Source organism: Drosophila pseudoobscura, chromosome X (genome assembly GCF_009870125.1).
Source record: "Drosophila pseudoobscura strain MV-25-SWS-2005 chromosome X, UCI_Dpse_MV25, whole genome shotgun sequence".
NCBI lineage: Eukaryota > Metazoa > Arthropoda > Insecta > Diptera > Drosophilidae > Drosophila > Drosophila pseudoobscura.
This window is the reverse complement of record NC_046683.1, coordinates 7,528,013-7,555,577: the sequence shown is the minus strand read 5'-3', so window position 1 is coordinate 7,555,577 and position 27,565 is coordinate 7,528,013. Positions and strand designations below refer to the sequence as shown.

The 27,565-nt window shown below is 41.6% G+C and overlaps 6 protein-coding genes across 11 annotated transcripts; 3 read left to right on the top strand and 3 right to left on the bottom strand.

Annotated features, from left to right (window-relative positions):
• The first annotated feature begins 78 nt into the window (after positions 1 to 78).
• Positions 79 to 1,443, top strand: LOC117184827 (zinc finger protein on ecdysone puffs-like). The gene is made up of 2 exons (XM_033383801.1): positions 79 to 1,302; positions 1,334 to 1,443. The coding sequence occupies exon 1, from the start codon at positions 947 to 949 to the stop codon at positions 1,229 to 1,231; it is 285 nt and encodes a 94-aa protein (XP_033239692.1). The 5' UTR covers positions 79 to 946; the 3' UTR covers positions 1,232 to 1,302; positions 1,334 to 1,443.
• Positions 1,444 to 1,794: 351 nt separating this feature from the next.
• On the bottom strand, positions 1,795 to 4,929 carry LOC4814897 (protein IWS1 homolog). The gene is made up of 6 exons (XM_001355073.4): positions 4,745 to 4,929; positions 3,795 to 4,685; positions 3,576 to 3,735; positions 3,144 to 3,507; positions 2,655 to 3,068; positions 1,795 to 2,590 (listed from the first exon to the last, which is right to left on the bottom strand). The coding sequence occupies exons 1-6, from the start codon at positions 4,761 to 4,763 to the stop codon at positions 2,468 to 2,470; spliced, it is 1,971 nt and encodes a 656-aa protein (XP_001355109.2). The 5' UTR covers positions 4,764 to 4,929; the 3' UTR covers positions 1,795 to 2,467.
• Positions 4,930 to 7,422: 2,493 nt separating this feature from the next.
• On the top strand, positions 7,423 to 11,392 carry SWIP (strumpellin and WASH-interacting protein). Of its 2 annotated transcripts, XM_001355074.4 has the most exons (8): positions 7,424 to 7,549; positions 7,612 to 8,123; positions 8,187 to 9,503; positions 9,568 to 9,820; positions 9,950 to 10,104; positions 10,168 to 10,588; positions 10,656 to 10,864; positions 10,930 to 11,392. In XM_001355074.4, the coding sequence occupies exons 1-8, from the start codon at positions 7,525 to 7,527 to the stop codon at positions 11,365 to 11,367; spliced, it is 3,330 nt and encodes a 1,109-aa protein (XP_001355110.3). In that variant the 5' UTR covers positions 7,424 to 7,524; the 3' UTR covers positions 11,368 to 11,392. The 2 variants fall into 2 exon arrangements, with proteins under 2 accessions (XP_015042077.2, XP_001355110.3); XM_015186591.2 differs by lacking the exons at positions 10,168 to 10,588; positions 10,656 to 10,864; positions 10,930 to 11,392 and having other exon boundaries at positions 7,423 to 7,549; positions 9,930 to 10,067.
• A 698-nt stretch (positions 11,393 to 12,090) lies between these two features.
• On the bottom strand, positions 12,091 to 14,293 carry Cyp1 (Cyclophilin 1). The gene is made up of 2 exons (XM_002134362.3): positions 14,039 to 14,293; positions 12,091 to 12,734 (listed from the first exon to the last, which is right to left on the bottom strand). Exons 1-2 carry the CDS (start codon positions 14,291 to 14,293, stop codon positions 12,309 to 12,311), a joined length of 681 nt encoding a protein of 226 aa, XP_002134398.2. The 3' UTR covers positions 12,091 to 12,308.
• A 1,420-nt stretch (positions 14,294 to 15,713) lies between these two features.
• On the bottom strand, positions 15,714 to 23,008 carry LOC6901730 (myotubularin-related protein 4). 5 transcript variants are annotated; one of them, XM_033383788.1, is made up of 15 exons: positions 22,921 to 23,008; positions 21,612 to 21,746; positions 20,528 to 21,525; positions 20,264 to 20,454; positions 19,743 to 19,938; positions 19,486 to 19,671; positions 19,251 to 19,415; positions 19,048 to 19,174; positions 18,432 to 18,537; positions 18,042 to 18,373; positions 17,413 to 17,983; positions 17,187 to 17,346; positions 17,012 to 17,116; positions 16,575 to 16,777; positions 15,714 to 16,149 (listed from the first exon to the last, which is right to left on the bottom strand). In XM_033383788.1, the coding sequence occupies exons 2-15, from the start codon at positions 21,721 to 21,723 to the stop codon at positions 15,954 to 15,956; spliced, it is 3,648 nt and encodes a 1,215-aa protein (XP_033239679.1). In that variant the 5' UTR covers positions 21,724 to 21,746; positions 22,921 to 23,008; the 3' UTR covers positions 15,714 to 15,953. The 5 variants fall into 5 exon arrangements, with proteins under 5 accessions (XP_033239679.1, XP_033239676.1, XP_033239677.1 ...); XM_033383785.1 differs by having other exon boundaries at positions 21,612 to 21,735; positions 22,921 to 23,005; XM_033383786.1 differs by having other exon boundaries at positions 22,619 to 23,002.
• A 1,291-nt stretch (positions 23,009 to 24,299) lies between these two features.
• ERp44 (Endoplasmic reticulum protein 44) lies at positions 24,300 to 26,803 on the top strand. Its single transcript, XM_001355075.3, has 7 exons — positions 24,300 to 24,511; positions 24,737 to 24,821; positions 25,382 to 25,473; positions 25,542 to 25,935; positions 25,997 to 26,263; positions 26,335 to 26,533; positions 26,599 to 26,803. Exons 1-7 carry the CDS (start codon positions 24,461 to 24,463, stop codon positions 26,744 to 26,746), a joined length of 1,236 nt encoding a protein of 411 aa, XP_001355111.1. The 5' UTR covers positions 24,300 to 24,460; the 3' UTR covers positions 26,747 to 26,803.
• Positions 26,804 to 27,565: the final 762 nt, after the last annotated feature.

Here is a 27,565-nt window from a genome sequence, read left to right as displayed (position 1 = left end):
GTGAACCCGAAACAACAACCCAAGTGCTGCTCTAATGGTGTGTGGCTTCGGGGTGTTGGTAGCCGTGTTTGGCGATTTTCCAAAGAGATAATGAGAGCCCCCCCTCCAGCCCAACTATGATGCGATAGTATGGCACCAGCACCAGCACCAGCACCCCGCTAGACAATTCGTCATCCTAGACAAAGCCACCCGGACAGCATGCAGTCTCCCAACATCCTCATACCATACCATATGCTCGTGGCCAGACACTCCAAGCTGGAAGCTTTTGTTTATCTCTATTTTCTTTCGTCTTCGGTATTTTTCCACCCCACTTGTGTGTGCAGCAGTTTATCGCGGCACAGTGTACTGTTGGGGGTATAGTACCCCGATTTCCAAATGGGGGGGCTGTTGTGCGTGTGTGTGTGTGTCAAAAATGCCCTTAATTTGACATTTATAATTAATTCCAACACGGCAAGCGACAAGTGAGCGAGGTAGTATCTTTTTGATTTGTTGGGCCTACCACTACTACAAATAATTGCTAACTAAAAGCAATGCAGTGGCAGAATCACTAGGTACATAGCTCTATCTGGGAATGTTTCAATGTTTTGCTTAAGAAGCAAAATAATGTAAGTCACATGGAGTACATAAAACATATGGTTTTAGTCATCGATGCACACACGCACAATCGGCTATTAATTGACAGTGCGTGTGCCATCATTAGATCAGTAATAGTCTTTTTAAATGCACATTTTAATTGATGAATCTACTTAGATTCAAGGGATATCTATTGCTAAGCTATCTAGTAATATATTACCATCGTCGTATAAGTCGAATATGGGGTTGGCTCCAATAAAGAAAGCGTAAGAAGCGCAAGATCGAGGAGGCTGCCGAGGGAGAGACCACCGAGGGTGGCGAAGGCGAGCTGTACGACCCATCAGAGGCCACTGGCGATGATCAGGACTTCGAGATGGTCGAGGCCAACCCCGAAGGCGGCGAGGGTGAAGGTGATGAGGAGGGTGCCGAGGGCGAGGATGGCCAAGGCGAGGACAACGGCGAGGAGTTGGAGGCCCAGGACGAAGAGGAGGCCAATGAAGATCAGGAAGTCCAGCCAGAACGAGAGCCGGCAGCTCCAACCCCAGCACCGGCCACGCCTGCCGCCAAACCCAGAGCCTGCCAAGACTCCGGTCAAGGCTGCTGCTGCATATGTGCTGCCTTGCCTCTACCTAGCCACACGAACATCCTCACGCTTTAGCAAATTAAATCCGATTCCATTAAATGTCCCAAAATATTTATCATTTACCATAGCCAAACATATAATAGATTCTTTGTGATAATTTAAACGTCTATTAAGTACCTTGTATGTACAGAATAAACCATACTTTCTCGATGATTCGGGTCTTTTCTGTAGATTTTAGGATTAAATAATGAATTAAGTAAATACATGCAATTAGAGATTAGAGAACACATTCCATAAAGACCTATATCTGTGTGATTATTAAAACATTTATTGAATATAACTTACCCTATCGATGATAGCTGGAGGGGAGGCATTTCTGTAGTTTCTCTTGGGTATCATCTAAAGATTATTAGAAAGTAATAGCTGGGCATGCACATATTAGGTATTGATCGCTTTGTAGTATGTAGTAGCAGAAGATTAAAAATTGATTAGATTTGCGATTTGAAGCACTGAAATTTATTTTTTACTTAAACAGAATACATACATATATAAACAATACATACACACACACACACACTTATATATATACAGTTGGTATAAGAATAGTGTTGGGTAAACATTGCTCATTTTGGTGAACATGTTCACTCATATTGCTCACTTGCTCTCTTAGATTGCTCAGTTAGTCACTTGCTCAGTTGCTGACTTGTTCTCTCAGTTGTTCACTATTCATGCACAGATGGTTCCAAATTTCACTATACTTTCGAACTAGAGACATACTGAATTTTTGAAAGAGTAAACAGCTTTGCCGGTAATACAAAAAGTGTGTCGTAAAATGCCCTTTGAGGAGCAAAATTGCGCAAAAAGTGAGTAGAGAACAAATGAACAAAAATGAACAACATAGAACAAGTGAGCAAAAAAGAACAAGTAAACAACACAAAACAAATGAACAACAAAGAACAAGTGAACAAAAAAGAACAGCTTGGAAGGAACATGTTCAGTTGGTCACTTAAGCGAATAACTCTTTTTTGTTCACTCACTCATGAGCAACACAACACTAATATACAGTTGGTATAAGAACGACCCATCGTAGTCGTCTCTGTCCCTATCTTTTTCATATATGTAACTCATTAATTGATGCTTCATTAGCTGGGTAATTTACTCTTTTATGTATATTGTGTGCTCTTGGTGATGAACCATAGATATATCAGTATTATATTCAAAAATATAATCTATATTACTAACTTTGTTCTATGTTGGGATTGGATGATTTCTCTTTTATATTGAAACTTAGCTACGAGTAGGATTCACTTCTTACAACGCCATTTTGCGTCCTTCTATGGATATTTCGACGGCTCGACGACTCTCCTTCAAGCGCTTCGAGTCGAGGAAACGTTTCATGTGCTTTTCATAACGATTTGGCTTACGCTTTGTTGACTGAAACACACAAATTGGGAGTTAGAAATGGAATGCCATTAGTCCCAAACACACAAAGGCTTACCGTAGATACTTCGCCCTCCACTGTGGACTTGGGTCGTATGACATAGTCCTTGTTGGAAGGCATTGGTACACGTGCACGAGCCACCCAACCGGGATCACCGGGACGCAGTTGCTTGTCCTCGCTGGAAAATGTCTGACTGAGTGAGTGGGAGCGGCTTTCCTCGGAGGCCGCCTGATTTGGCTCTGGACTTTTGTTCCTGTGCCTTGACATTTGTGCCAGATCACGTTCCTGCCGCTCCTCCTTGCTCATGGCTGAAAAATTACAGCTTAGGTTGAAGATGGGGCGGGCCCATTCGGATATTAGCCGACCAGCACGATCGCGATTCTGTTTGGTTTCCTGGGGATGCTTGTACAAGTACATCACAGCCTTGCCGATGCCCGACTGCTTCAGCAAACCCTTCTCTATCGTAGGAAACTAAGGGAGAGGTGAGCAAAGGATATACGATTATAGAGATATACAGAAAAGGGCCTTAAGTCGACTGCTCCTTACATCCGATAACAGGCGTAAAATACTCTCGCGTATTTGCAGGCAGGGCAGACTTTTGTTTGGCAATGGCGCCAGCCAGTCGGTAAGTACGTTGAGTATATTGTGCTCCAAAAAGGCCAGCTGCAGATCCTTTTTGATCAGCTGCGACATCACTTGCTTTAGCATTGATATTTTCTTGGTGGCCGGCTGTCCGGTCATGTTCAATTGCCTGTCATCATCCGAGGCATTCTTCATGCTTATAATTAATTGATCGATGAGGTCGTCATTATCATTAATCAGATCAATATCTGGCTTGCGGCGTCGTACTCGCTTCTCCTCCTTCTTACGCAGTAGCATTGCATCAAAGTCCGACATAAAATTGTTGTGGCTGCAATTTAAAAATTTCAAATATTAAATCTTAAAATATTCTAAGCCTGTCGATGGGAATCCTCTTACTCTGGTTCATTTGAAATGGGTATATTTTCGTCATCGGAACTCTCTACATTCTTATCTTGGGGCTTCTCCGTGGCGGAAGCATTTGCCGGCGTCTCGTCGTCGTCTTCATTGTCCGTATCCGTAATCTTGGGACGTTTCTTTTCGACTGTGGGTGCTTCATCTGCAAGCGCATTTGCGCAAATGAATACTGTTTGAACTGAATGCTACACAAAAAGTTACCTTCAGAGTCGCTGATGGCCTGTCGCCTCCGCCTTGAAGTACCAATAGATCCAGCACTGCCAGACCGCGAACGGTCTTGGGAACCATTTCTTTTTTTATTTGGTGATTCAACGCTGTTGGATCGACTGCGAGACTTTCTCGAGCCACTGCGCGATTTTCTAGAGCCACTGCGAGACCGAGAGTGTTTGGATCCACTGCGGGAGCGTCTCGAGCCACTGCGAGAACGTCTCGAGCCGCTGCGGGAACGTCTCGAGCCAGACCCGCTACGAGAGCGCCTGGATCCGCTACGAGAGCGTCTGGAGCCACTCCGAGAACGCCTCGAGCCGCTGCGGGAACGTCTCGAGCCACTACGTGACCGCCTAGAGCCGGATCCACTGCGAGAGCGCCTGGAGCCACTCCGAGAACGTCCAGAGCCAGATCCACTGCGAGATCGTCGCGAGCCAGAGCCACTGCGAGAGCGCCTTGATCCTGAGCCGGATCTGCTGCGGGACCCACTACCCGACCGCCTGGAGCCACTACCCGAACGCCTTGATCCACTGCGCGACCGTCGAGATCCTTCCGAGTGCCGCGAGCCGCTGCGCGACCGTGAGCCACTGCGAGAACTTGTGCCTGAAGCCTTGGATCCGCTGCGGGACCTTTCTGAGCCACTGGCCGAACGCGTGGGCTCGCTTCCATCACGAGTGCGGCTTCTTGAGCGCGATGAACTGGTTTCCTCCTGAGTTGGTGGCGATTCGGAAACGCTTTTGTTAAGGCCATCGGGTGCTGCATCATCGATTGTTGTTGTGGAAGTCACTTCGCATGTCGAATCTTGAATTTCCTTCGACACTGCTTCTGTCGCCATTGTCTCGGAGGTTATTGCGGATGCCTCGGCGTCATCGCCACACGCGTTTTCTTCAAAAATAAACAGTTAGATAGAGACGTATTGGTTAATAACTTATGTTATAATCAACCTGGTTCTGACGCCTCCATTTTGGTTGGCTTTGTGAGTAGTGTACAAGAAATTAAACAAATACGTTCTGCATTAAACCTGAATTACTTAAAACAATGCGACGGAAATTACTGCAAATACTATTTTCAACAACACAAATTTCAATAACTCCCCAACACGTTTATGTTTTTTTCTGTCAAAAATATACTGTCCGACCCTCAGAGATATACCAAAATATACCGTCTCATTTTATAAATATACCGTAAATATACATACTTTTCCTCGTTTTTGATATTCCGTGGAATATTACTAGCTAGATATAACATTTAGCCATGCCCACATAATTTTATCCGATTAATGAATCAATTTTCTACACCATTGGTTAGTTTTTAGTCCTTGCTTTTGTTGTATTTTGACTAAAACAAGGTTCAAACAAAATAGTTCAACAAAAAATCAGTTGCAATGTTGCTGGTATTTAAAGACGTGATGCGTGTATAGCCTTTGTACACCCTATTTCGCTAATTTTATATGAAGATCAAACGAAATTTATTAAGACCTTTTCTCAAATTGATATTCTTTAGACATATTCAAGTACATTATTAGTATCCTGTATATATTTATCTCGATCCTGAGCCTTGGAAGACAAACGTATTCACAATTCTATAACATCCATTTCCCCCAGGGTATGTGTGCATGGAATTAGCAACATGTTTGTGTATGGAATGGGACTCATTGTTGCAACAGCGAAACTGCGGCGAATCGGGTATTGCCTATATTTCAAGCTTTAGATGCCCACTTAGCTTTATCCCATAGATAAATGCATTTTCTACAAGATTGCTTCTTTTAATTACCTTAATGTATTTTATTTTGACTAAAATACGGTTTTCAAGTAAATGTTGCCGCAACATTGTGTATGGAACGAGACTCATTGTTGCTAAAGCGAAATTGCGGCGAACTGCGGCGAATTGCGGCGAATTAAAAAAAAAACGACCAATTCCTCCTATTCTTTGTTCCGTTGAATAATACTATCTATATGGAATATTTAGCCATGCCCACTCAATTTTGTACGATTGGTAAATCAATTCTATACATGATTGGTCTATTCGAAATACTTGCATTTATTGGATTTCTATATAACATTGAAAATTAAATTAATAGATTGATGAAAATTGACAAAAATACCATGACAGCGCGGCGAAAACCAGTATTTCTACAGTATGACCCTCAGAACAGCACCGAAATATACGGTCTCATTTGAAAAATATACCAAGTGGCGCGCGCCAAATCGAACTTTTTTGAATGTGAGCGACAAGAATTTAAATGTTGTCAACCGGGCCTTTATCTATGCCCGCATAATTTTATCCAATTAGTTAATCTATTTTCTACTTGACTGGCTTGTTTTCAATACTTGCATTGTTTTCCTGTTACGGCGATTGCTTCGATTGTTTTTGCTCCAATTTTGATCCCTCAACAACAATGTAGCGTCTCGTATGATGAAAAAACGAAATTAGCCCACTAAAGCCCCCTCTATTTAAATAGTTCAACTGCTTGATTGTAAATTATTCTTCTAGATCCAAACCATCTTTCATCTGAATTTAAAACAAAAACACGATATCTTTCACCTGAACTGCGCTTAAATTATTAATCTTCATTACTTTAGGTGGCCGAAAGCAAAAATCGCGTCGTTCCCGGTTTAACTGTAATGTTCATAATGTGGCGGTATATTTAAACTCAACGCATGAAAAACTAAGTTTATATGGATATATTATATGTGATGTACATATATAAAATACATATTAAAACTAACTTATCGATACCAATTTGAATACTAGTCTCTGGCTCTGTAAAATGGCTCAGCCTGAATGGTATACCATCCAAGGTCCAATTTTCGTTGAACAACATTCTGAATATGCTCCACCTACTGAATATGAGCATCACGTACATTTTCAATGGTTAGGAAATGAAGTTCCAATCAAAGTAAAGTTATTCAAGTTGCCTACCGGTTCAAAGAGAACCTTACCCGATTCAAGTTCGGTTATCGATACAATCAACTGGAAACGAGAGGTGCGCGCCAAATATAAATTGTTTGAAAGTGAATGAGCGAAAAGGATTTTAAAGCAATGTATTGGAATAAATGATACACGTAAGTACAATTTGTGAGCGAATTTGTGGCCGATATATCTGTGGCCTCTATCAGAGCCGATGTAACGAATTGGGAATGGAAATAAGGGAATTTCTTAAGGTTGGTACACAGAACGAATCGAATACGTAAATTCGACTTATTAGTCGACGACATTTGTGGCATGAAGAGAACAAAAAAGTTTGCTTAAAAACTATAAGAGACCAGGCACCCGGTTCTCTGCTAACAGACTAACTGCAAAAACAGAGATAGCCCTATGGAAAAGGCATGACGTGATAGCGGGAGAGATAAATCCGTCCAGTTGAGCTGGGAGCAGCTCTTCAGCAGAGTTGATCGATTGTGACCCAATTTTGCTGGCTAGCCTTTGTGTTATGAGGCTTTAAACGCTATTTCCAAAGGCCAAACAAAATTGAGAATGTGATCAACAATAAGGCGGCCTACATTTGGGATTTGCTAAGAATGTTGTTTGTGGCCGCCAAAGGAATCGGGAAAAGCATGGCCCATGTTTTCGAAAAATTTGTCGGGTGGACAATTCGATGACTGCGCTATCGGAATCTCATCGGAATACTCCCACTTGAAATGTTCCATCTCTAAATTACTAATAAGAAAATCCAAACAAAACATTACATTTACTTTACTTTACCCTAGCCAGGCAATCAACCATGAAAAATGAGCAAAGTACCATATGTAAGAACCTTAATTAATGTTACCAAACTCTGAAATTGCATATTGTATATTTTTTGACACAGCTTTGTTCGCCGAGGATATCCTCAGGGATTACGGCTCGTTCATGGAGGAGCACGATAGCGCTATGAAATCATTAAAGAATGAAATGCTTAGCTTAAATACGGTCGAGTCTGTGACGTTGGTGGCCATGACATCCCCAATAGAACTCAATTACGGGAGCGGTGCCAATGCCAGATTCTGTGACACGAGTGTGGAGGAATCCGAACTGGTGGCCAATAAGCCATTAAAAACCCTAGCCAATCTGTGCAATCAATGTCGGGATCTGTCCCTAACGGCCAAGCAGTATCAGTTGGCATTTCTCTTCAACGACTCTCAACTGGGCGACGGCCGACTGCCCGCCGTATCCGACACAGCCGGACTGGAACGATGCCTCCACCGCATGAGCAGCGCCATAGATTTCTTTTGTCAGGTGTACTTTCTGCTCAAACGCATTATTGTGATGGTTCAGACTCTTTGGAAGCAGATCAGTGCATCTGGTAGCATGCCACTGGAAATCAGCGAAGTACACTTGTTTGTGAGTATTTCCAAGAAAGCGAGATCAGATCTTACGTGTGAGTAAATACGTCTCGTATTACAGACTGTCTTTGACGCCATGACTGAACTACTTGAAGATGTGGTCGTTTTTAATGAAATTTCGGATCAATCAAAGATTGCGGCCAAGTGGACGTTGTACAAAAAGTGGCTAGCGGCGCTGTCCAACAGCAAACAGACCTCTGACCAATGCAGCAGCATGGAGTTGAATGGACTGTTGACCTCTCTCGATGATATAGAGACTGTGATTACGGGCAATCTATTTGGCATCCTGCTGAACAGCCTGCTGGAGCTGAAAAAACAATTCACCCTGAAGGACATCAATCATATTAATCAACATTCCAATGCATATATTCGTAAAATAATGCTTGAAATTGAGGCAAACCATGGCAACGACTATAAGAACTACGAGGACCCCAAGAATGTGATACGCCTCACAGCCTTGGTGGCAGTGCTCCATGAGCTGGGCATTCAGATGGAGGGAAAGCTGATAAAGAGTGTCTTGGATGTGGCAAGCAGGCATAAAAGATTGGCCCTCAATCAGAGTGTTTGCTGGTCCCCCTCCGCCTTTTTGGCCAGGCATGCCAAGACGCTGATAAAGACACCCCCCCAAGCCAAGCCACAAGATAACCACAAGTCCCATCACGCGCTAATGGAGAAAACCAAGCTGAGCGACCAGAAAAAGTGCCGCCATCTGGGCACACAGATCTGCCTGTGGACGATCCACGTACAGAGGGTGTTTGCTGCCGGTGTCTTTGGTAAGCTGCAGACCTTCTCGCAGCTGATACTCAGGGGCCAATCGTATGCGGATCAAGTAAATCTAATGATGGACTCACTAATCAATCGCCATGTGGCCCTAACGACGCCATTGTCAAAGTCCGAGTGGTTCACTGTCTGCCGTCTGCTGCAGTATTTAAGAGTTCTCCAAAAGACCTTCGAATCGAACGAAATCAATGTGATGCGGCTCATAAATTCCCTCGTCCAATGGCAGAAACAGAAGGTCTTCCATCTGCTGTTGAGCACAAAGAGAAAGATCGTGGATTTGAAGCTACTGCAACGAAAAATGAACATTTTCTCAACGATTAAGCTGGCGGAGAGATCCATCTTGGGGTTTCCCAGCAAAAAACGATTGACCTTTGTGAATCTGGCCCTTAGCGAGTTCCTGGAGAAGGATCGCCTGCTGCCGGTCGACATGCAAAGGCAATTTCAATCGATATTGTTGCGCATCAACAATCTCAGCGATTTTCAGCGAAACATCAAGGGGCAGTTTGATTCGACCAGTCTCATGTATAATTACTGTTTTATAAGCACATCCCTGCTCAAGGAGTACACAGAGCAGCAGCGTAATCCTTACAGCCTACAGGTACACTGGCACTCACTCAAAGGGCATTCTCTCAAGCCTTGGAACTAACCAGCCATATCTATAGAATATAATTGCAGTGACAAATCAACTGGACAAGACGCTGGGGATATTCGGGCGTGATGGTAGCTCCAAGCAATCGGCCTGTGACCTGGCCAATGAGTTTCTCAAGACCCATCTGGAGTTCTTTTTGCGTGTGGAGGCCTTGTCGCATCTGTTTTTGAACCAGGATCAACCGTTCCAAACGAATCTACTAGACTATCGCAGCTGTGTAAATGTTGAAGCTATGGAATTCCAAGGGGACTACAGCGTAATGAGAGGTACGTCCAAATCAGAAGACATTTTTACTGGACATTTGCTGCTATAAAAATCCATTTAAAATCACCTATTTATATATATCTTATCGTACATGCCACACTACCTAAACAGACTTCTGCTGGTTGTTCTAGATAATCTTGAGAACTATTTCACTGAAACATTCTACAATTTAACAACCATCGCACCGCACGACTGGAAAACATACGAGAAGATGCGCCACTTTGCCGACAAGGTCCTGCAATTGTGTCCCATCGATGATCATTTGCCCAACCAGATCATCGACCAAGTAATACTACATTTCTCACAAAACAATTAATGATGTATTACAGCTTAATTTTGGTCGAAACAGGGCATAGATGTACTGCAGATCATGCGTAATATCCATACATTCGCCTCCTCGTATGCCTACAACATGAATCTGCAGATCTTTGTGGAGATGCAGAGCAAGAGCAAGCACTTGGATATCATTGGCACCCGTCATGTGGCGAATTCAGTGCAAACGCATGGCACTGGCATCATCAATACCACCGTGAACTTTATCTATCAGTTTCTGCGCCAGAAGTTCTACACGTTCTCCACATTCCTGCACGACGAACAGATCAAGTCGCGTCTGTTGAAGGAGCTGCGCTATCACTCGGAGCACAAGCATACCAACGAATCGTATCCGTATGAGCGGGCGGACACCTTGCTCAAGAAGATCAAAAAGCTGGGTCTCTCCGGCAATGGCGAGACCTACATGGATCTGTTCAGAAAGGTGATAACACAAGTTGGTAGGTACTATTGGCACCTCCCAGGAAAATATTCTATTATTAATAATGGATCTCTTTTTTTTGGTAGGAAATTCTGTTGGATATGTGCGCCTCCTGCAGGCGGGCAGCAAGAGTGCCAACTATAAAAGTCGCTCGTACATGTCCAGATTCCATAGTAGCCTCGTTTGCGGTGGCACCAAAACCCTGCACGAGACCACAGAATCGGCCATCAAGGAGTACGAGAAGAGTGTGGGTCATATGAAGAAGTGCTACTCGGACAGCACCAACTACTTTAAGGTAAAGAAATGATATTTTCGATTTAACAACGAGATTTGTGCAATAAAGGTCTTCCTGATTTGCAGCTGCTTTTGCAAGGCTTTCAGCCGTTTCTGTGCAATCCGAACAATCACCATTTGAAGACATTTTACCTGATTGCCCCGGCCCTCATAATGAACTACATCGACTACCGGGTCAAGGAGAAGCTGAAAATCCATAAGAAAGATCTGGCCAAGTTCTCGCTCTTTGAGGATGGCTTTGCCATTGGCCTGATATACATACTGACGATGCTCAATCAGCTGGGGGAGTTCCACGAGTTGGGCTGGAGCCAGACGACCAAACAGCAAATGGAATTGGAGCGTTCCAAGGTTCGTGACATACTGGCGGGTCAACAGTCAACGGATCCGGTCGATGAGAAGCTACTCCAGACGGTGGCCATCACCGAGAGGCATGTGAATGCCTACGAGCATGAGTACAATTTACTTTATGCCACACTGAGCAGTGCCGAAATATTCTTTCAATAAAAGTTGTTACTGTTAAACCAAAAAACCGCCTTGCACAATATCTTTCTCAGGGAATTCCCTTAGCATACCATTCCAGCAAATTTTCAATTTAGCTCCTCGGCTCTTTTCAGTTCATTTGTCCCCAATTAGTGCCAGCTTGGTGCCCAGACCCTTTCCAGAAAATTATTGAACGTCGTTGCGTATTAGGATTTGGAGTGTTGGGGGCCGTTTATTTATTTTTTTATTAAGACGAAAATACAATTCTGATTCTGGTACATATCGTGTAGAACGTGTAGATAGTAGTTATAACTAGCTTTTGAAAGCGCTTTATGCTAATTTCAATCGACAAACATTTTTGTTCTTTGATTAGACCGCTAGATTGTTTATAAACAGCGGCACACACAACAACAAATGTTGTGGCGGCCTCTTTCCAATGGAAATGTGGAAGTTAAACGGTTATTCGGGTTTTTTTCAACTATTTTATTACTATTTATTACTCCGACATTTGAACTAGAATGAAATCTACAATACACACAACTCTCTCCCGCGAGACACAACGCCGGCCGGCAACTGCCTTTAGAATTGAGGGACGACAACCCGTAGAAGCTTCTTCTATATATCTATGGTATATGTTTCATCTTCTCTTATACGCTAGAAGCCAAACGAATATATCAGATATCTTCTCTTGCACTCAATTTTTTACGGCGTGCCAACCCATTATAATATACATATTTAAAGAATCTCTGGGAGTGATATCCCACTGGGGGAAACATTCGAACAAGGTCTATTGAAAATATTATTTCTTGTTGTATTGTATTTCGTAATATTACAAGTAATTCGTAAAAAAAATTGTTATGGAGAAAATGCAAATGGTTTTCGTCTTAACACATTTTTCCGCTTTTTGTTGTTGTAATGGTGTTGTTGTTATTGGATTTTGTTGTTGTTTTTGTTGTTGTTGCTGTTTAAAGAGAACCACTGTTAGCCACCATGATCTTCTTGGAGGTCTTGCCGGACTGAGAGCCAAAAGATTCAATCTTCTTGACAATGTCCAAGCCCTCAACAACCTCGCCGAAGACAACATGCTTGTTGTCCAACCAAGCGGTCTTCACGGTGCAAATGAAGAACTGGGATCCATTGGTGTTGGCGCCCGCATTGGCCATCGACAGAATGCCAGTGCCGGTGTGCTTCAGCAGGAAGTTCTCATCGGGGAACTTGTTGCCGTAGATGGACTTGCCGCCAGTGCCGTTGTGGTTGGTGAAGTCGCCTCCTTGGCACATGAAGTTGGGAATAACGCGATGGAAAATGGAGCCCTTGTAGCCGAAACCCTTCTCGCCAGTGCACAGGGCACGGAAATTTTCGGCAGTCTTGGGTACCACATCGGAGCGCAGCTGGAAAAGGTGTACAAAAAAGACACAGTGGTTATTGATTATTTATCTGAATATACATACATAAAACATTATATTCAAAACTTGTACCCCCGAGAGAGACAGTGAGAGAGAGAGAGAGGGTACACAATGGTGAGAGAAAATCAATTTTAAGTGATATTTTCTTATCAAATATATGCATATGTACCCCCAAACATATGTACGTATGTACGTAAAAACTGTGGCAGACTTGAGGTGGCAAAGATATAGGAATCCCGTGGGAGCCTGGGCATCAAATTCCCCTGAAAACGTGCGCGAGCCGAGTTTCAAAATTGGCATCATCCCGCGCGCGCCCGCCCATTGCCATCTACACGCAATATTTCACGCATACATACACACATACATACGTATATGTGTCGGTTTTATTTGTCATGCCGGGCAATGACTTGGCTGTTACTAAAAATATACTACGATGCAAATGCTAAAAACTCTCTGAATTCAAAAAAAAAAATGGTAATACAAAAAGAATGCACGTATGCCCTATTACATCATCAACGGAATTAATCTTGAGTTCATTCGTCAAACGGGTTTACTAGATTCTCATGCATGTATGTATGCAGTATGTCCATGTGTGTGCGCCAAAGTAGAGGTTATGTTTCACTGTATTGATTGAAATGTGTATGGGCACACACATGCATTCAGCGTACACCGCATGTACGTGTAGAAATACCGGCAAACTATTCAACACACGAACACGCGCACACAAACGTTTATGGAGCACCGCAATCAAATTTGAAAAAATTCCATTGCAACGTATCTAGAAATGCCTTTTTTGCACACACCTGGCCGTAAAATGGACATTCTAAATACATACACGCGAGGGCATTGTCATAAATTTAATTATTGGGTAGTGTCTATATGCGAAAAGGACATGATATCTATATTTAAGAGCAAATACCGAAAAGATAAAGCATGCTTCAAATGGAAATTACATATGTATGCATGTGTGTACACACACGCATATGTAAACCCGAAATTTGCTGAATTAGATGTGCTATTTTATATCAAAATATGCAGATATAATGTAATTTTTAGGTTTTCAACAAATTACGAGTGCATTTAACCGAATCCGTTTTATTTACGATCTGTTAATCACGTGTTCAAATCTAAGTGCACGTTAACTTTCTACCTGAATATATGTACGTTTGCATACGAATATCGCATACACATGCACACACTTAAGCAAATTAACACTACACAAAATTAAAAAAAAAAAAATTTAAATGATATTCCTTTCCTTGGCACATTTAAAAACTAAGTCAACTTACCTCCATGATAATCCTACCGAGGGGCTCCCCATCGGCGGTCATATCGAAAAATACTCTAGGCAAAGTACTCATTTTCGACGCTCTCGAATATTCGCGAACAAACTGAATTCCAAACTGCAACTGACCTCTGTTACCGGTGCTCGCTGACGAAGCTAGGGTTATTTTCTTAGCTAAAATGGCGGACTCTGCAATCTGAAATGCCGCCGACTTGTGGTGCCGAATGTGTCGTACCAGAGTTGCACCGAAAAAGACCATCGTGTATGACCGCGTGTATGTTACTACACGAGGTTACATTTTCGGCAGTCGTCCGATTCCACTCCGCGCATGGGTGTTATATCATCTTAGGGCAGCTACAAACAAGGGCCCCAAAAAATCAATATCACAATACATATTTTTAAATTAATTTTTTATATAGCGTATTTATTTTATTTAATTTTTTGGAGTTGTAGATAATACTGATCCATTTTCAAAATAAATTTCACACCATAAATCGTTCCATTCCACAATCTATGGTGTAATGAAATATTACGTTTAAAAACTGCCTCTAAAACAACCTAAAAAAAGGTTTTATTTTTAAGTTTCATATTCCACCGGACCTGGCTGTTGTTCCATTTATTAAATTTCCTTTATTTTATATATAAACAGGAATAAAACAATAGTCCTACAATATTATGGAACATATATTACTATATAGTATTAAATCATAGTAAGATTTGTCGTATTTTTACGCTAATATTGTGTTTTTTCGACAGCTTTAACAATCACACTCGCTGTCAGCTGATTATGATTTACTAAAAAAATTTAAAAGCTATTGTAGGAATACCACTAATGATTTTATACGCGATATTTAGTTTGATGCTAATTTTTCCATATGCAATCAAAGCATATGATTACGAATTATTTATTCCTTCTGAGAGCGAAATTCAATAAAAGCAAGTATTTAGAATAGACCAGTCAAGTACTAAATTGATTCACTAATCGGATAAAATTATGTGGGCATGGTTAAATGTTCGATCTAGCTAATAATATTCGTCGGAATATCATAATCGAGGAATATGGTTTCCAATTCTTGAAGGAGATTTCAATTTTCCACTGAAAATAATTATATAGTGAAAGTGAAAGATATAGTGGTTTTTTTTTTAAAGTTCAGAGGCAAGATGGCAAGATGACAAGAAGAATTTATAATCGCTAATATTTTCCGCCATTTACCTCTAATAGTTGAACTATTGAAATAGAGGGGGCTTAAGTGGGCTAAGACAAATCCGCGGAATTTCATCGATGTTTTTCAAATAACGTATATACTTATTTGAAATACAGACTAGTAACTATATTCCGTTGTCCCTGCAAGAAGCTTTTAGGGTTTAACGCTCGGATTTTAATTCCCTCTACCACATTATATTCCCTTTCTCTTATTAAATTACTAATACTCACGTACTTAGGACATTTCTTAGTAATTGTATTTCGAATGCATCGAATGTTAACATCGATATGTCTCCAGCTTTTTGATTAGTGAGCTATACAAACTCTCATCAAATATTTTTTTTTAAATTTCATACACTGACAATAATTAGTGAATTCAACAGAAAAGGTGCACAATTTACGAGAAATACGTTTAAACTGTTGGGAACTGGAGATATATCAAAAAAATCAACCGCTAAAATAAATAAATATGTTCTTTTGTTTTAAGTTTGTATTTAAATTTACATTTTGTGTCCATATATCCAGAATATATATCTAACAAAATTTGTATAATTTCGTGTTCTTTACAATCGCACAAAGGAATTTCCGCTATTATGGTGCTATAACACATACATATGTAATAATAAATATTGTTTTTTGAGTATATGTATTATATGTACATATCGATACAACGCTGGAGGAGGAGCAGCAACCCACAGCATAATGAAAGCTTGTCTTAGGAGCTGGCAGAAGGCCGCCTGGCCGCTCTTTCATTCGCCGTGGAGTCGGAAGGCACGGCAGCATACTCATGGACATTGGATGTGACTGTAGTATAACAAGATCCGCATAGCCTTACGGGATTGAAAAGCTTTTCATACGGCAGAGGGGCCCAAAATTCAGAGCAGTCAGCACAGAAAATTTCTCCACATGATCTGAAATGAAAGCACAAGTAATTATTAAAATAGAAGACAAAAGTAATACTTTGAATGGAATCAAGAAATATATCGTTGAAGTTAATGGTTGTAAAATAAACAGATTTCAGAACAATTTATATAATGATATATATGTATATGTATATATTCTTGATTAGCACTAGTCTAGTCATGTGTCTCAGTTTGAAAACCCAATTTATGGGCCACTATTCTTGTAGAGGGAGATTTAAAAGATGAATTGTTTTAATCTATGTATAAATTGTAGGAATAAGTAAGTAGTCTTAAAATTCCAACAACAAGGATTAGATTGTTAAAAATTAGATTGTTTGTTATTTTTTTGTTTGATAAATAAAAATATCAAAAAGAAAAACTACGTGTATAGTGTGTATGAGTGTGTAGGTATTACTGAAAAGAGTAATGCGCACCGACAATGATGTTTTCTTCGTCCAAGCCAGAACTCAGTTTGACAACTGGAGCAACGTGAAACGGCATGATCTGGTACCCAGAGAACGCTGGTGGCTTTTTTCTCTTGTATCGAAGATGGGGCATACGATGAGGGGCCACTACGCTCTTCGACGGCCTCCCAAGAACACGTCGAAGCATTTTCAACGATATCCGATCCATTTTCCTAAAGGAGATTCAAATCATTAGACTGTGGAAGGCTGCAAAGGTTTATACAAAAAACACACACAAAATAATATACGATCTGGAGACATCCTACAGCCCGAAATACACTATATATATTATCAAATATACTGATACAAATGGCTAGACCATACGTTAGCCTCTCGCTATCTCAAGAATATACGCAAATCTACATATGGTTTTCTACAATTTCTAAACCAGATTTAAGGGCAATTACATGTTCCACATTTGTTGAGACGATGCTGTTGCAACTGGGACAGCCCTTTTCCAAGAGAGCCAGCCGCATTCCATGTATTTCCCGCAGTAGTACCTCTTCGCGTTGCTATAAATATAAATATCAATCAAAGATCAGATTAGTAAGCATTAAGAACTTCAATTGGAGTAGCTATTACCTTGTGCTCTTGCACAATCTGATGAAGTCTTATGTTTTGTTCACTTAGGCCATGGGCCAGGCCATCGGGACAGGATATTGTGAATTGCGGGCGTTCCTGAATACCCAGTGGTGTCGGTGGCAATGAAATTAGTCCACCCGCCACTGGGAAATTATGTGTGCTGAAAAGTACACATACTTAGTTTATTATCCTATATCTATTGGAAGCATTCAGGCGACTTTCTCACCTGCCATTTTCTGCAAATTTAAAATGTCCAATATCCCGGCTGTAGCTTGAACCAAACGTATTCCTGCGTGTTCGACTGCCCAGCGTGGGCGGTAGCTCAGGTGACATGTACAGGCATTCATCAGCAGCACTTTGGTTATGGCCATCAATCAACGAACCATTGGCATTAGTTTGTTCCTCCTTGCATCTGCTGGGCACATGCAAATCCAAATGGTGCGGAAAGTGTGCATTTGCCTCTTTCTTTTGCGCCGTATTCGTGCAGCGTGCAGCAGTAGCATTTGTATTAGTATTCGTATTCGTAATCGGCCTTATGTGCACCCGAGGCAAATTGTTATAGCTCTGACTGATTTTATTGTTTGCTGTGGGAGTACTTGGGACAGCGACTTGTGCTACTGCTTCATTTGGTTTTTTGTCCGTGCTTATCACGTGATTCTCCAAAGGCGCTACGTGGTGGTTATTGTCAGATTTCGTTTGTTGCACGGCCTCTGTAGGAATTAGGGTATCTGTACTAGTATCAATCGGGCCATGCCAAATATTGCGGCTTGTATCACTGCTCTCTTCTTGTTCTCGATCTAAATTAAAGCAAAAGATTTCTTAGAATGAGAAAGAACAGATTTGTATAGGGCTAACCGTTCGATAGGGCATGGACAGCGTTTGCGGCTTCAGAGTTTTGGGACTGAGAGGGCTCTGGCACTATCGCTGCTGTTGTTGCTGCAGCTTCCAATATTATATCACGGTTAGAAGCTGTACTTTGGTCGTTTTTAAACTGATTGGAGGTACACTTTGTAGAGCAACAACTGGCATCTGTCTCGTCTTCGGCCTCCTTACGTTTTACCTCTGGTTCTTTGGAGTCTTTAACATTATCATGGACATTATTTGCACTAACACTCTGCCTCCTGTCTGCCTCCGATCGTATATCAAACATCGAGTTACTATTCACATTCAGAGCGCACTCGGAAACACTGTAAAGGGTAGTACAATTAGTTGCTGCTCGACTGTCGACTGCTTTACAATACTCACATCGATTCTACGGTCAAATTGGGATCACTCGATCTCCTCGAAATGGTGCTCTGTCCCAATTCATTTGTTGTAAGATCTTCAGAGGATCGTGTTTTTGTCAACGAACCTAAATGGTGGATATTAATTGATTAGAGTAATGTTGTTTTGTTGGATTTGTATCCTAATTTTAGTTATATTTTAGCAAATAGCCACAAGTTTTTATCTACAATTATCCATAGCATAATTATCCTTTTTTCAACAGCCTTCATAATATTATATTTGACCTTATTATGGAATTTTTCTAGCTGTTCTATCTTTAGAAATCTTTCGAAATACTTTGGGTAGTTTTTCTGTATTTTTAACCGGTATTTTATTGACCTTGTCTAAAAAATGGGATAGATTTCGTATGAAAAAGATGTTTTCGCCAGCTAGAAGTTTATCTTTTAAGATAGATCTATAGACCCAAAATCGAATACCATAAGAAATAAAAAGTACCAACGATATGCGCAATATACGATGAAAACCAGAATGAAACCCTATGGAACACTATTAGTGTGTTCATTTTGTTAATGTTTGTTTTCTTAATGTTCTTTTAATGGACGAGGGTGTTTTGTTTTCTAGTCGTTGATTTACTCACCATTATGGGCACTTTGTCGTTCATTACTCAGTAATGGAAGATCAGTACCATTTTTGTTGCCTAAGCTACCAAGATAAACGTCAGACCAGAAATATAAAAACCGCACACTGTGCGCTGGCCAAAGAACCTGAAAACAAACCCAGAGAAAGATAAACATAGAGTTAGTCAGATTTTAGGTGGGGGGAGGGGACTCCAGGGCGTACCTTTTCAGTCTCATGCTTATAGAGTGGATTTCTATACATAGTTTCAGCTAAAAATGGCCACACTGAAAACGTACGATCAAAAACGGAATTCTCAATGCGTTCCCTCAACGAGTTGCACAGGAAAGTGCCGAACAGGCAGGATAGCGAGTGTTGTGCTAGTTTTATCTGAAAAAAGAATGCACATCAGTTGATAAAGGGAAGACCAGAAGCCAGAAGGCATTGGGAATCGTCTTACCAAGTAGCCAATACTGAATTCAAAGCTGCATGGATACTGTCTATGGATTTGGTGCACCAGATCCAGCCATTGTAAAAAGACGGGACAACGCTCGTTCACCTCATCAGAGTTGGGGCCATTGCCTGAACGATCGGCGAATTTGTGACCAAAATTTAACCATTCACGTTCGACCAGAACACGGAAACCCTATTCATCCAAAGGAAATATAGGTTTAATTACTGTGGTTTTGGGAATGGGTTGATTGCGGAGGGACATACCTCAACAGTTCGATAGTATGGATCTAGACACAGTTGCGCTGTCGCCACAATCTGTGGCGTACGATCCCAACCATCGGAACAGTGCACTAGCACGGGTCGTCCGTTCTTTTCGATGGTATGGACAACGGTCATGGCGGCACCCAGTAGGCCCGACAAATGCTGCATCCACATGGTCTTTTCCAACTGTCCAAACCAGCTAGAAAAAGTTAATTGGGAAAACAGAATATAATTAATTTCTTTGTCCTTTAATCAGGGAGATTTCTTAAGCCATTCCGAGGCCTCTATAAAGAGCCTGTCCTGGCCCTCGAAAAATTCCTTCTCCGAGTATCCAGTGGCGCCTGCCCAGAAGTTCAGGACTGCGCTTGGAGCGCTTCTGGACACTGTCTATTTCCTCCCCGTCCTCGGTGGCACCTGGCTGCTCTGAAGCTCAGAATATTCTTCGCTTCAGCTGTTCGGCCAGAGCGGGCACTGTCGGGCACCTTGAAATTGTCAGGAATTTCTGAGAAGAAAGTTCTACTCACTTGGGATCATCTGGCGATGAGGCGCACAGCTGCCGGACCGCATGAAAACTCTTACGAATGGCATGGATGTTACCCAAGCTCATGAATTCAATTTCGGCGCATGGATAATACTCAATGCACTCACAGCCGCCACCGCGTGCACGATTCGTGACGGCAGATGTATAGCTTCGTGCATCAACAATGAGAATTTTCTTGAAATTCAAAGAAAATGTAATAAAGATTTAGGATTTTGGGATTGCAAAAAGTTTTCGTGCAAAAACTCACTCGTATTTCGTCTAGGGCCAGCTCTTCATGCGAGGAGGAGTCATCGAGCGATGGTGAGCTATTGCCGGAGCTATTCGACTGTCCGTTTGTGTCCTTCGAGGCGGCGGCAGCAGCGGCGGCGTGGGCCTGCGCTTGGGTCTTTGTGGGTTGTGTCTGGCGCCTGTTATGCTCGCCTCTGTCAAAGGCACAGGCATCGGCCAAGGCTTTCAGTAGCTGCTCATCTTTGGTATTCCGCCAGCCCAGCCAACCGACCTCCGGCTGGCTGCAGCGTGCTAGTATGGCCCCAGACCTCTGATGCCGCCAGACGACGGCCGGCAGACGCCGCGAGCCACGGAAGTTGGCCACATTGTGTAGCATTTCGTCGGTGATGCAGCAAGGAACAAGCAACTTTGGCGGATACGATGGACAGAGCTTAAAGTCGGCATTTGCTGTCGAGATGCGCCACGAGCCCTTCAGATCGAAGCCCAGGCGTGCCACCTCGTTCTTAAAATCACTTTCATATCGTACGGCACGCTGCAAGCGACTGTTCGCCTGCGACACGATCTCGCAGGCCGATGGAAAGTTCTCACTCAATAAGGCAGGAGGTTTCACGCAAGATCCAAATCCAGAACCATTTGGCAATGGAATGCGCTCTTTTCCATGGCCATTACCAATCGCCTGGGCATGGGCATTGGCTGAGCCAATTGTGTCACAGGTCCACGAGTAAAAGGGGAAGGCAAAGAGCGTCTCCAGCGATACAGGTACACCGATTAGCAACTGGATGCGTCGCTGCCACTCCGAGCATTGCTCGGCGGACTGAAAGGAGCACCTGACTGTGCTGGCATCCTTGCAATTGACAATCAGCTGGAACAGGTCACGCACCTGCACCGACTCGATCAGGCCCAAGGGCACATAAGTCTCGTATGCGGTTGATTTTTTTGATAAAAATATGCGATAATTGGACAGCGCCAGAACACCATCATCGGTCCGTCCTAGGTACTTGATTGACTCGCCAGCAACTGTTTGAAAAGAATGAATGTCGAAAGGTGTGTTAATGTGTCGTATATGTATATGCTATAGTACTTTCTGTTTTTGGCACACATACGTTCTGGAAACGGTACAAACAGCTGCGAGTCTTCCTTCTCCATTTGTGATTTTGGATAAGATTCGGCGGCGCGTATAAAGCAAATCGATGGAGGCGGTGATCCATCTGACATTGTGTGAATCGGCTAAAATAAGACTATATATAATGTATACAGTATTATTTATTTACTTATAAGTATTTAATGTATCTCTCTTTTTAGGCGAATGTGTGTGCAAAAATCCGGTTAGCATTCACTAACCATATATACATATATGAACGTATATCTAGAGATACTACAAGTGCGTGCATTCGTACATATATACATATATTGCAATGTTGTACATGCATATGCTTGGGTTTAGCTATGAGATCGAGATAATTTAGACAAGTTTTTAGTACCCCCCCAGGGCCCTTTTTGATGAGAGTTTTTCCAGCCATGTCCTGGCTATATCAGTGGATTGAACTTTGCACATACACATTTCTGCCTGACGGACGTAGAGTTCCGTTCCCCGGGAAGGGGATTCGATAGATTTCTCGTCTTTGGAAATCTGTCTCCTCTCCTGTCACCCCAAATCTTACGGAACTTTCCAGCCGATACTCCCAATGTCTTGTGTGTGTGTGTGGAACGGACGGTACGGTACTGGATGGGACGTCGGCAATCTGGCGTTCCGTTCAGTGTCTCGCGACGCGGGGGCACTTATACAATGTATCTGCATATGCACATACATACGCATATCTGTGTGAATGTTTTAATGAAGCATACATACGTACTAAGCGCACTAAATACAACAAATACCAACACCTTTAGAACAAATCGAAGTTAATTTTGTTTTGTATGTCGTGGTGGCAATATAGATAATGCGGAATGCATACGCACATACATATGCAATCGCCTGAAGGTGCGCACTACATACATATATATATGTGTGTGTACATATGGGGTGTATGTTTGTATATTTACTGCTAGATTATCGTGATTTCCATTACCAATAAGTTTGAGATTGAGAAAATTAATGCAATTGTCGTACTTGAAATGTTCGGCTAGATCCTTGTTGCTTTAGTTGTTCAATGCCAAAGACGGAATTATGTTGTCATAAACAAAGTAATTAAATATTTATACGTATGTTTGTATGTACATATTCCGATATTTCGAACGCAACAATAACACAAAACAATCGTACATATGTATATGCATGTACGCACCACACACACACATTTGTGGCCAAACAAAAAAACCTTCGTAAAACGTATTTGGAATGTACATATACTATTCAAATGTATTGCCGAATTAAAAACGCGTTTGGTTTCTGCTTTTTCTTGCTCTATTTACCACCGTAAAATCCATAAACGTCAGCTATTATAAACAAAGATTCGAAAACATTGTTCCATCCTTTATCGATAACATATATCGTCTGACCCTCAGAAATATACCGAAAAAACGAGCTTAGCCCACTTTATCCCCTTAATTTAAACAAGAGAACAACTTGACCTAAACCGCGCAAAATATTACTTATAGCAATAATAACTCTTCTTGTAGATCCATTCTATCCTTCATCTTTACTGCGAAACTTTACCTGAACTGCGAAAAGGTTCGTAAGGATTCATCATTTTCGTGGTCGACAATGGGCTAATCGTTCTCTGACCATGATCGGCAATCATATTCCTCGATTTTGATATTCGACTTAATAGTACTAGATAGATAGGACCCTCAACACTGAACTCATAGCTTTATGCGGTTGATGAATTAATTTTCTACAAGATTGGTTGGTTTAATGTACTGCTTTGTTTGGGATTGTGTATAAAATAGGGTTTAAACAAGAAAGATCAAAACATAATATGTTACGCATGACATCTTACGTCATTTAAACACTTGTTGCCTGTCAACCAATGTTATGGACATCTGTATACCCTATTTTTAGTTGATATTAAAATTCTGTTTTCCAAGCTGATTTGAAAACTTAACGACTTCTCCTGATATCGACACCACTAGTAATATTAGGCGCAACATCAAAATCGAGGAATATGATTTCCGGTCATGAAAATATAACGATTAGTTATAACCATTGTCGACCACGAAAATTTTGAATCTTGACGAATTTTTCCGCAGTTCAGGGGAAAGATGTCGTGGTTTTCTTAAAAGGATAGGATCCACATGAAGAATTCTTATCATTTAGGTGGGTAACAGTATATATATTTCGGTATTTCTTTGATGGTCAGACGGGTATATTTTATCAAATAGTCCGCCATCGTCACATCGTCAAATTTAAAGTGAAAATAGATAAACAATCTAGCCCAGACCAATTTCAAATATTTCACTTGAATGTATTAAAATTCTTATTGGAATTGTGACTAATAAGACTCACATCCGCATCGTACACCAATCGATAGTATCGGTAGACACTATCGATTTTTTCCCAGCCCTAGTTCTTACTGATACAACAGTGCGACAACAGTCAAAATTAAACCGATGGTATAATTTTTGTCCATTTCATTTTCAATGTTATATAGAAATCCAATAAATGCAAGTATTTTGAATAGGCCAATCATGTATAGAATTGATTTATCAATCGTACAAAATTATGTGGGCATGGCTTAATGTTCTATATAGCTAGTAATATTCCACGGAAGATCAAAAACGAGGAACATGTAAAAAAGGACTTTAATTCGTCAGTATATTTACGGTATATTCTGTAAATGAGATAGTATGTTTCGGTATATTTCCGCGGTCACACTGGTACTTACGTTTGCAGTGCGACAACAGGCAATAATTTCCATTAAAATCCATGCCGAACTGAATCAATTCAATAACTTGGTGTCCATTTCTGTGTGCAATTCGTCGCAGCCCCTCCACCCACAGCCAGTGCCTCAAAATGATTGAAGCAAGAATTCATAAGCTGGGGCCCAGCATAGCTCTGCTAGCGGTGAGTCGACGTGTTCTAATGCCGCGGAAAACACTGGCTGGACGATGGCAGACGGCGGGGCGGTTGCTCGGTCGGTCGCCCGGCTTAGGCATGAAAATAATTCGAAAGATGCTGTCGCCTGGCGGCCCGCCCGCCTGTGTTTGTAACTCCACACCCATACACATCATCCCACCCATCATTCCAATGCCTAAAAACTAAGTGGCGCGATTTTATGCATAATTCCAGATACTTCATCTCCTGCAACATCCAGCGGCCACAGATGCGGGGGGAGCGGTGCCTATGACCAGTGAAAACATTGATATGACATTAGGTAAGGTTCCAAGCGGTGCTCACGGTGCATCCGCTGCGCTAGAATCAGAAGCAAGCATCACAATGCAGAAAATCAATTAACCAACATTTGGGTGGGCATTGACGTGTCACAAGTTTCACACAAAGCCATTGGCCCGATAAATTGGTCAGGCATTGCTGTTGGCAGGCGTTTTGAAGCGACCTGCTGCCAACGTGTCTAAAAACAAACAACAGCGGCTAAAGCTCATACATTTCTACAGAAATTAAGGTGGATATTATAACAATTGGAGCAATTGAGATACAATATCCGTCTTACTTGTTACACAAACATCTGGTTTCACACTAGCTTGTTCCTTTCATATCATAAACATCGACTGCCACGTGAGTGAGTCATTGAATTACTTGAAACACAAGCAGAGTATCGTATGGCTAAAATCTTAACAGATTGATTGGCTTTCTACTGAGAAGTTCTTTCTTTATCTTATCTACCTCTCTCTCGCTCTCTCTCTCTCCCTCTGAACAACAACCTCAATTAGAAGCTGTGAAAATTTTGAAGTTTTAATGTCTTGTATCTTTTTTCAGCCTCTAATGAATTGGTTTTCCTTAATTTTTATGCCGAATGGTGTAGATTTAGTAATATATTAGCTCCCATATTCGGTGAAGCTGCGGATAAGGTAAGCCAAATATATAATATATCCTCGAATTCGATCCGCTGCCAAAATGAATGGGTTTTTGCTTACAGATCAAGGCGGAATTCCCCGATGCCGGCCGTGTTGTGCTTGGGAAAGTGGATTGCGATAAGGAGACGGCTATTGCCTCGCGGTTTCATATCAATAAATATCCCACATTGAAAATTGTACGCAACGGACAGCTCAGTAAGCGCGAATATCGCGGCCAGCGTTCGTCGGATGCTTTCTTGGAGTTTGTCAAGAAACAACTGGAGGATCCCATTCAGGAGTTTAAATCGCTGAAAGAACTTGAGCATCTTGACTCAAAGAAACGCCTCATATTGGGCTACTTCGATCGCAGGGATCAGCCGGAATATGATACATTCCGAAAAGTGGCCACAAACTTGAAAGAGGATTGCCAGTTCCATGTGGGCTTCGGTGATGCCTCACAGGCCATGCATCCACCTGGTAAGGGTCAATCAATCAATCGCTACCTAGGTATATCTCTGATTTTTTCGAATCTATATAGGTACCCCCATTATTGTGTTTAGACCCGATGTGGCCTTGTCGCACGAAAACGATGAGACCTACACTGGCAGCCTGCAGAATTTCGATGAACTGAAGATATGGATACAGGAAAAGTGTGTGCCGCTGGTTAGGGAAATAACATTCGAGAATGCCGAGGAGCTTACCGAAGAAGGACTGCCGTTCCTGATACTCTTCCACCGGCCAGACGATCTTAACTCCATCAAGGATTACAAGTCCATCATTGAGCGTCAACTGCTAGATGAGAAACGTACGTGGATATACATAATTTCTTCACTTAAGAACAAAATCCAAACTGATTCCGATCTATGGTCTTTGCAGAGAATGTCAACTTTCTGACGGCAGATGGCAAAAGATTTGCCCATCCGCTGCATCATTTGGGAAAGTCGGAGGACGACCTGCCATTGATAGCCATCGATTCGTTCAAGCACATGTATCTGTTCCCCCACTTCAGTGACATGTACACGCCGGGCAAGCTAAAGCAATTCCTTCAGGATCTCTACAGCGGGAAGCTGCATAGGTACACAAACACACACGAAAACGCTTTGCAAACATCTTATTTATTTCCGTTTTGTTTTGCTATAGGGAGTTTCATTATGGGCCGGATCCCTCAAATAATGATATACATCCCGATCCACATACCGGCAAAGGTACCTCACCACCCGAATCGAAATTCAAGGAACTGGGCCCATCCAAGCATCGCTACACCTTGCTAGAAAAAGATGAACTGTAATATTAACTAATGTATATTCAACAAATAATATTAAAACAAAAATTTTATAAAAACACACATTCCCCCCAAGACAAATATGTAACTCTTCTTTTTAGCAGCTGTAGTCGTGATAAAAATAAGGCTGTAGGAGTGATCAAGTGAATCTTGTGACCATCTGTACGATTGGCAATATACTCCACAAAATCTTTTTCAAAAATTCCCAATACAATAATTTTTGTATCCATACAAAGTGGAGGTCTGTAAGGTAGAAGAAGATATATGCCTGAAGATATATCAATCCAATGTGTAAGCTTTCTACAATTTCTTACGTTTCTTCAGCTTTTTAATTTTTTAGAAATGTTTCTGTATAGCAAGGGGTTTCCTTTTTTTAGTACTCATGGTTTATTTACAAGGTTTCGATAGATCTGGGCGTTTACTGGGTTCAAAGACTTGCCAAAAATGTAGGAATAGGAATGCTCTTAAAAGGCAAGCTGACTGCCTGCCACTGCCATTGAATATCCACTCGTATAGGCGTCTATCTTAAGTGGCAGGAGGCAGCAGAATACCAGAAATAGACCAAGGAAAAGTCGAGAATAGATATCCAACATATCATATTCGCCCTCCTTCTTTAGGAACTTACATAGATCCTATTAAATTATCCTTATTTCAAACAAATAACTCTAGATATTTGCTTATTTGTGGATGTGGTCCGATTCGATATGAGAATTAATATTAGTACTTATTGCATGTCGTGTGCATGACGCGTTTATCTTATAAGGATTCGTTGCTGTTCGTTGTGTGATTGCTCCTAAATGCTCTTCCACTAAATAAATATTGGGG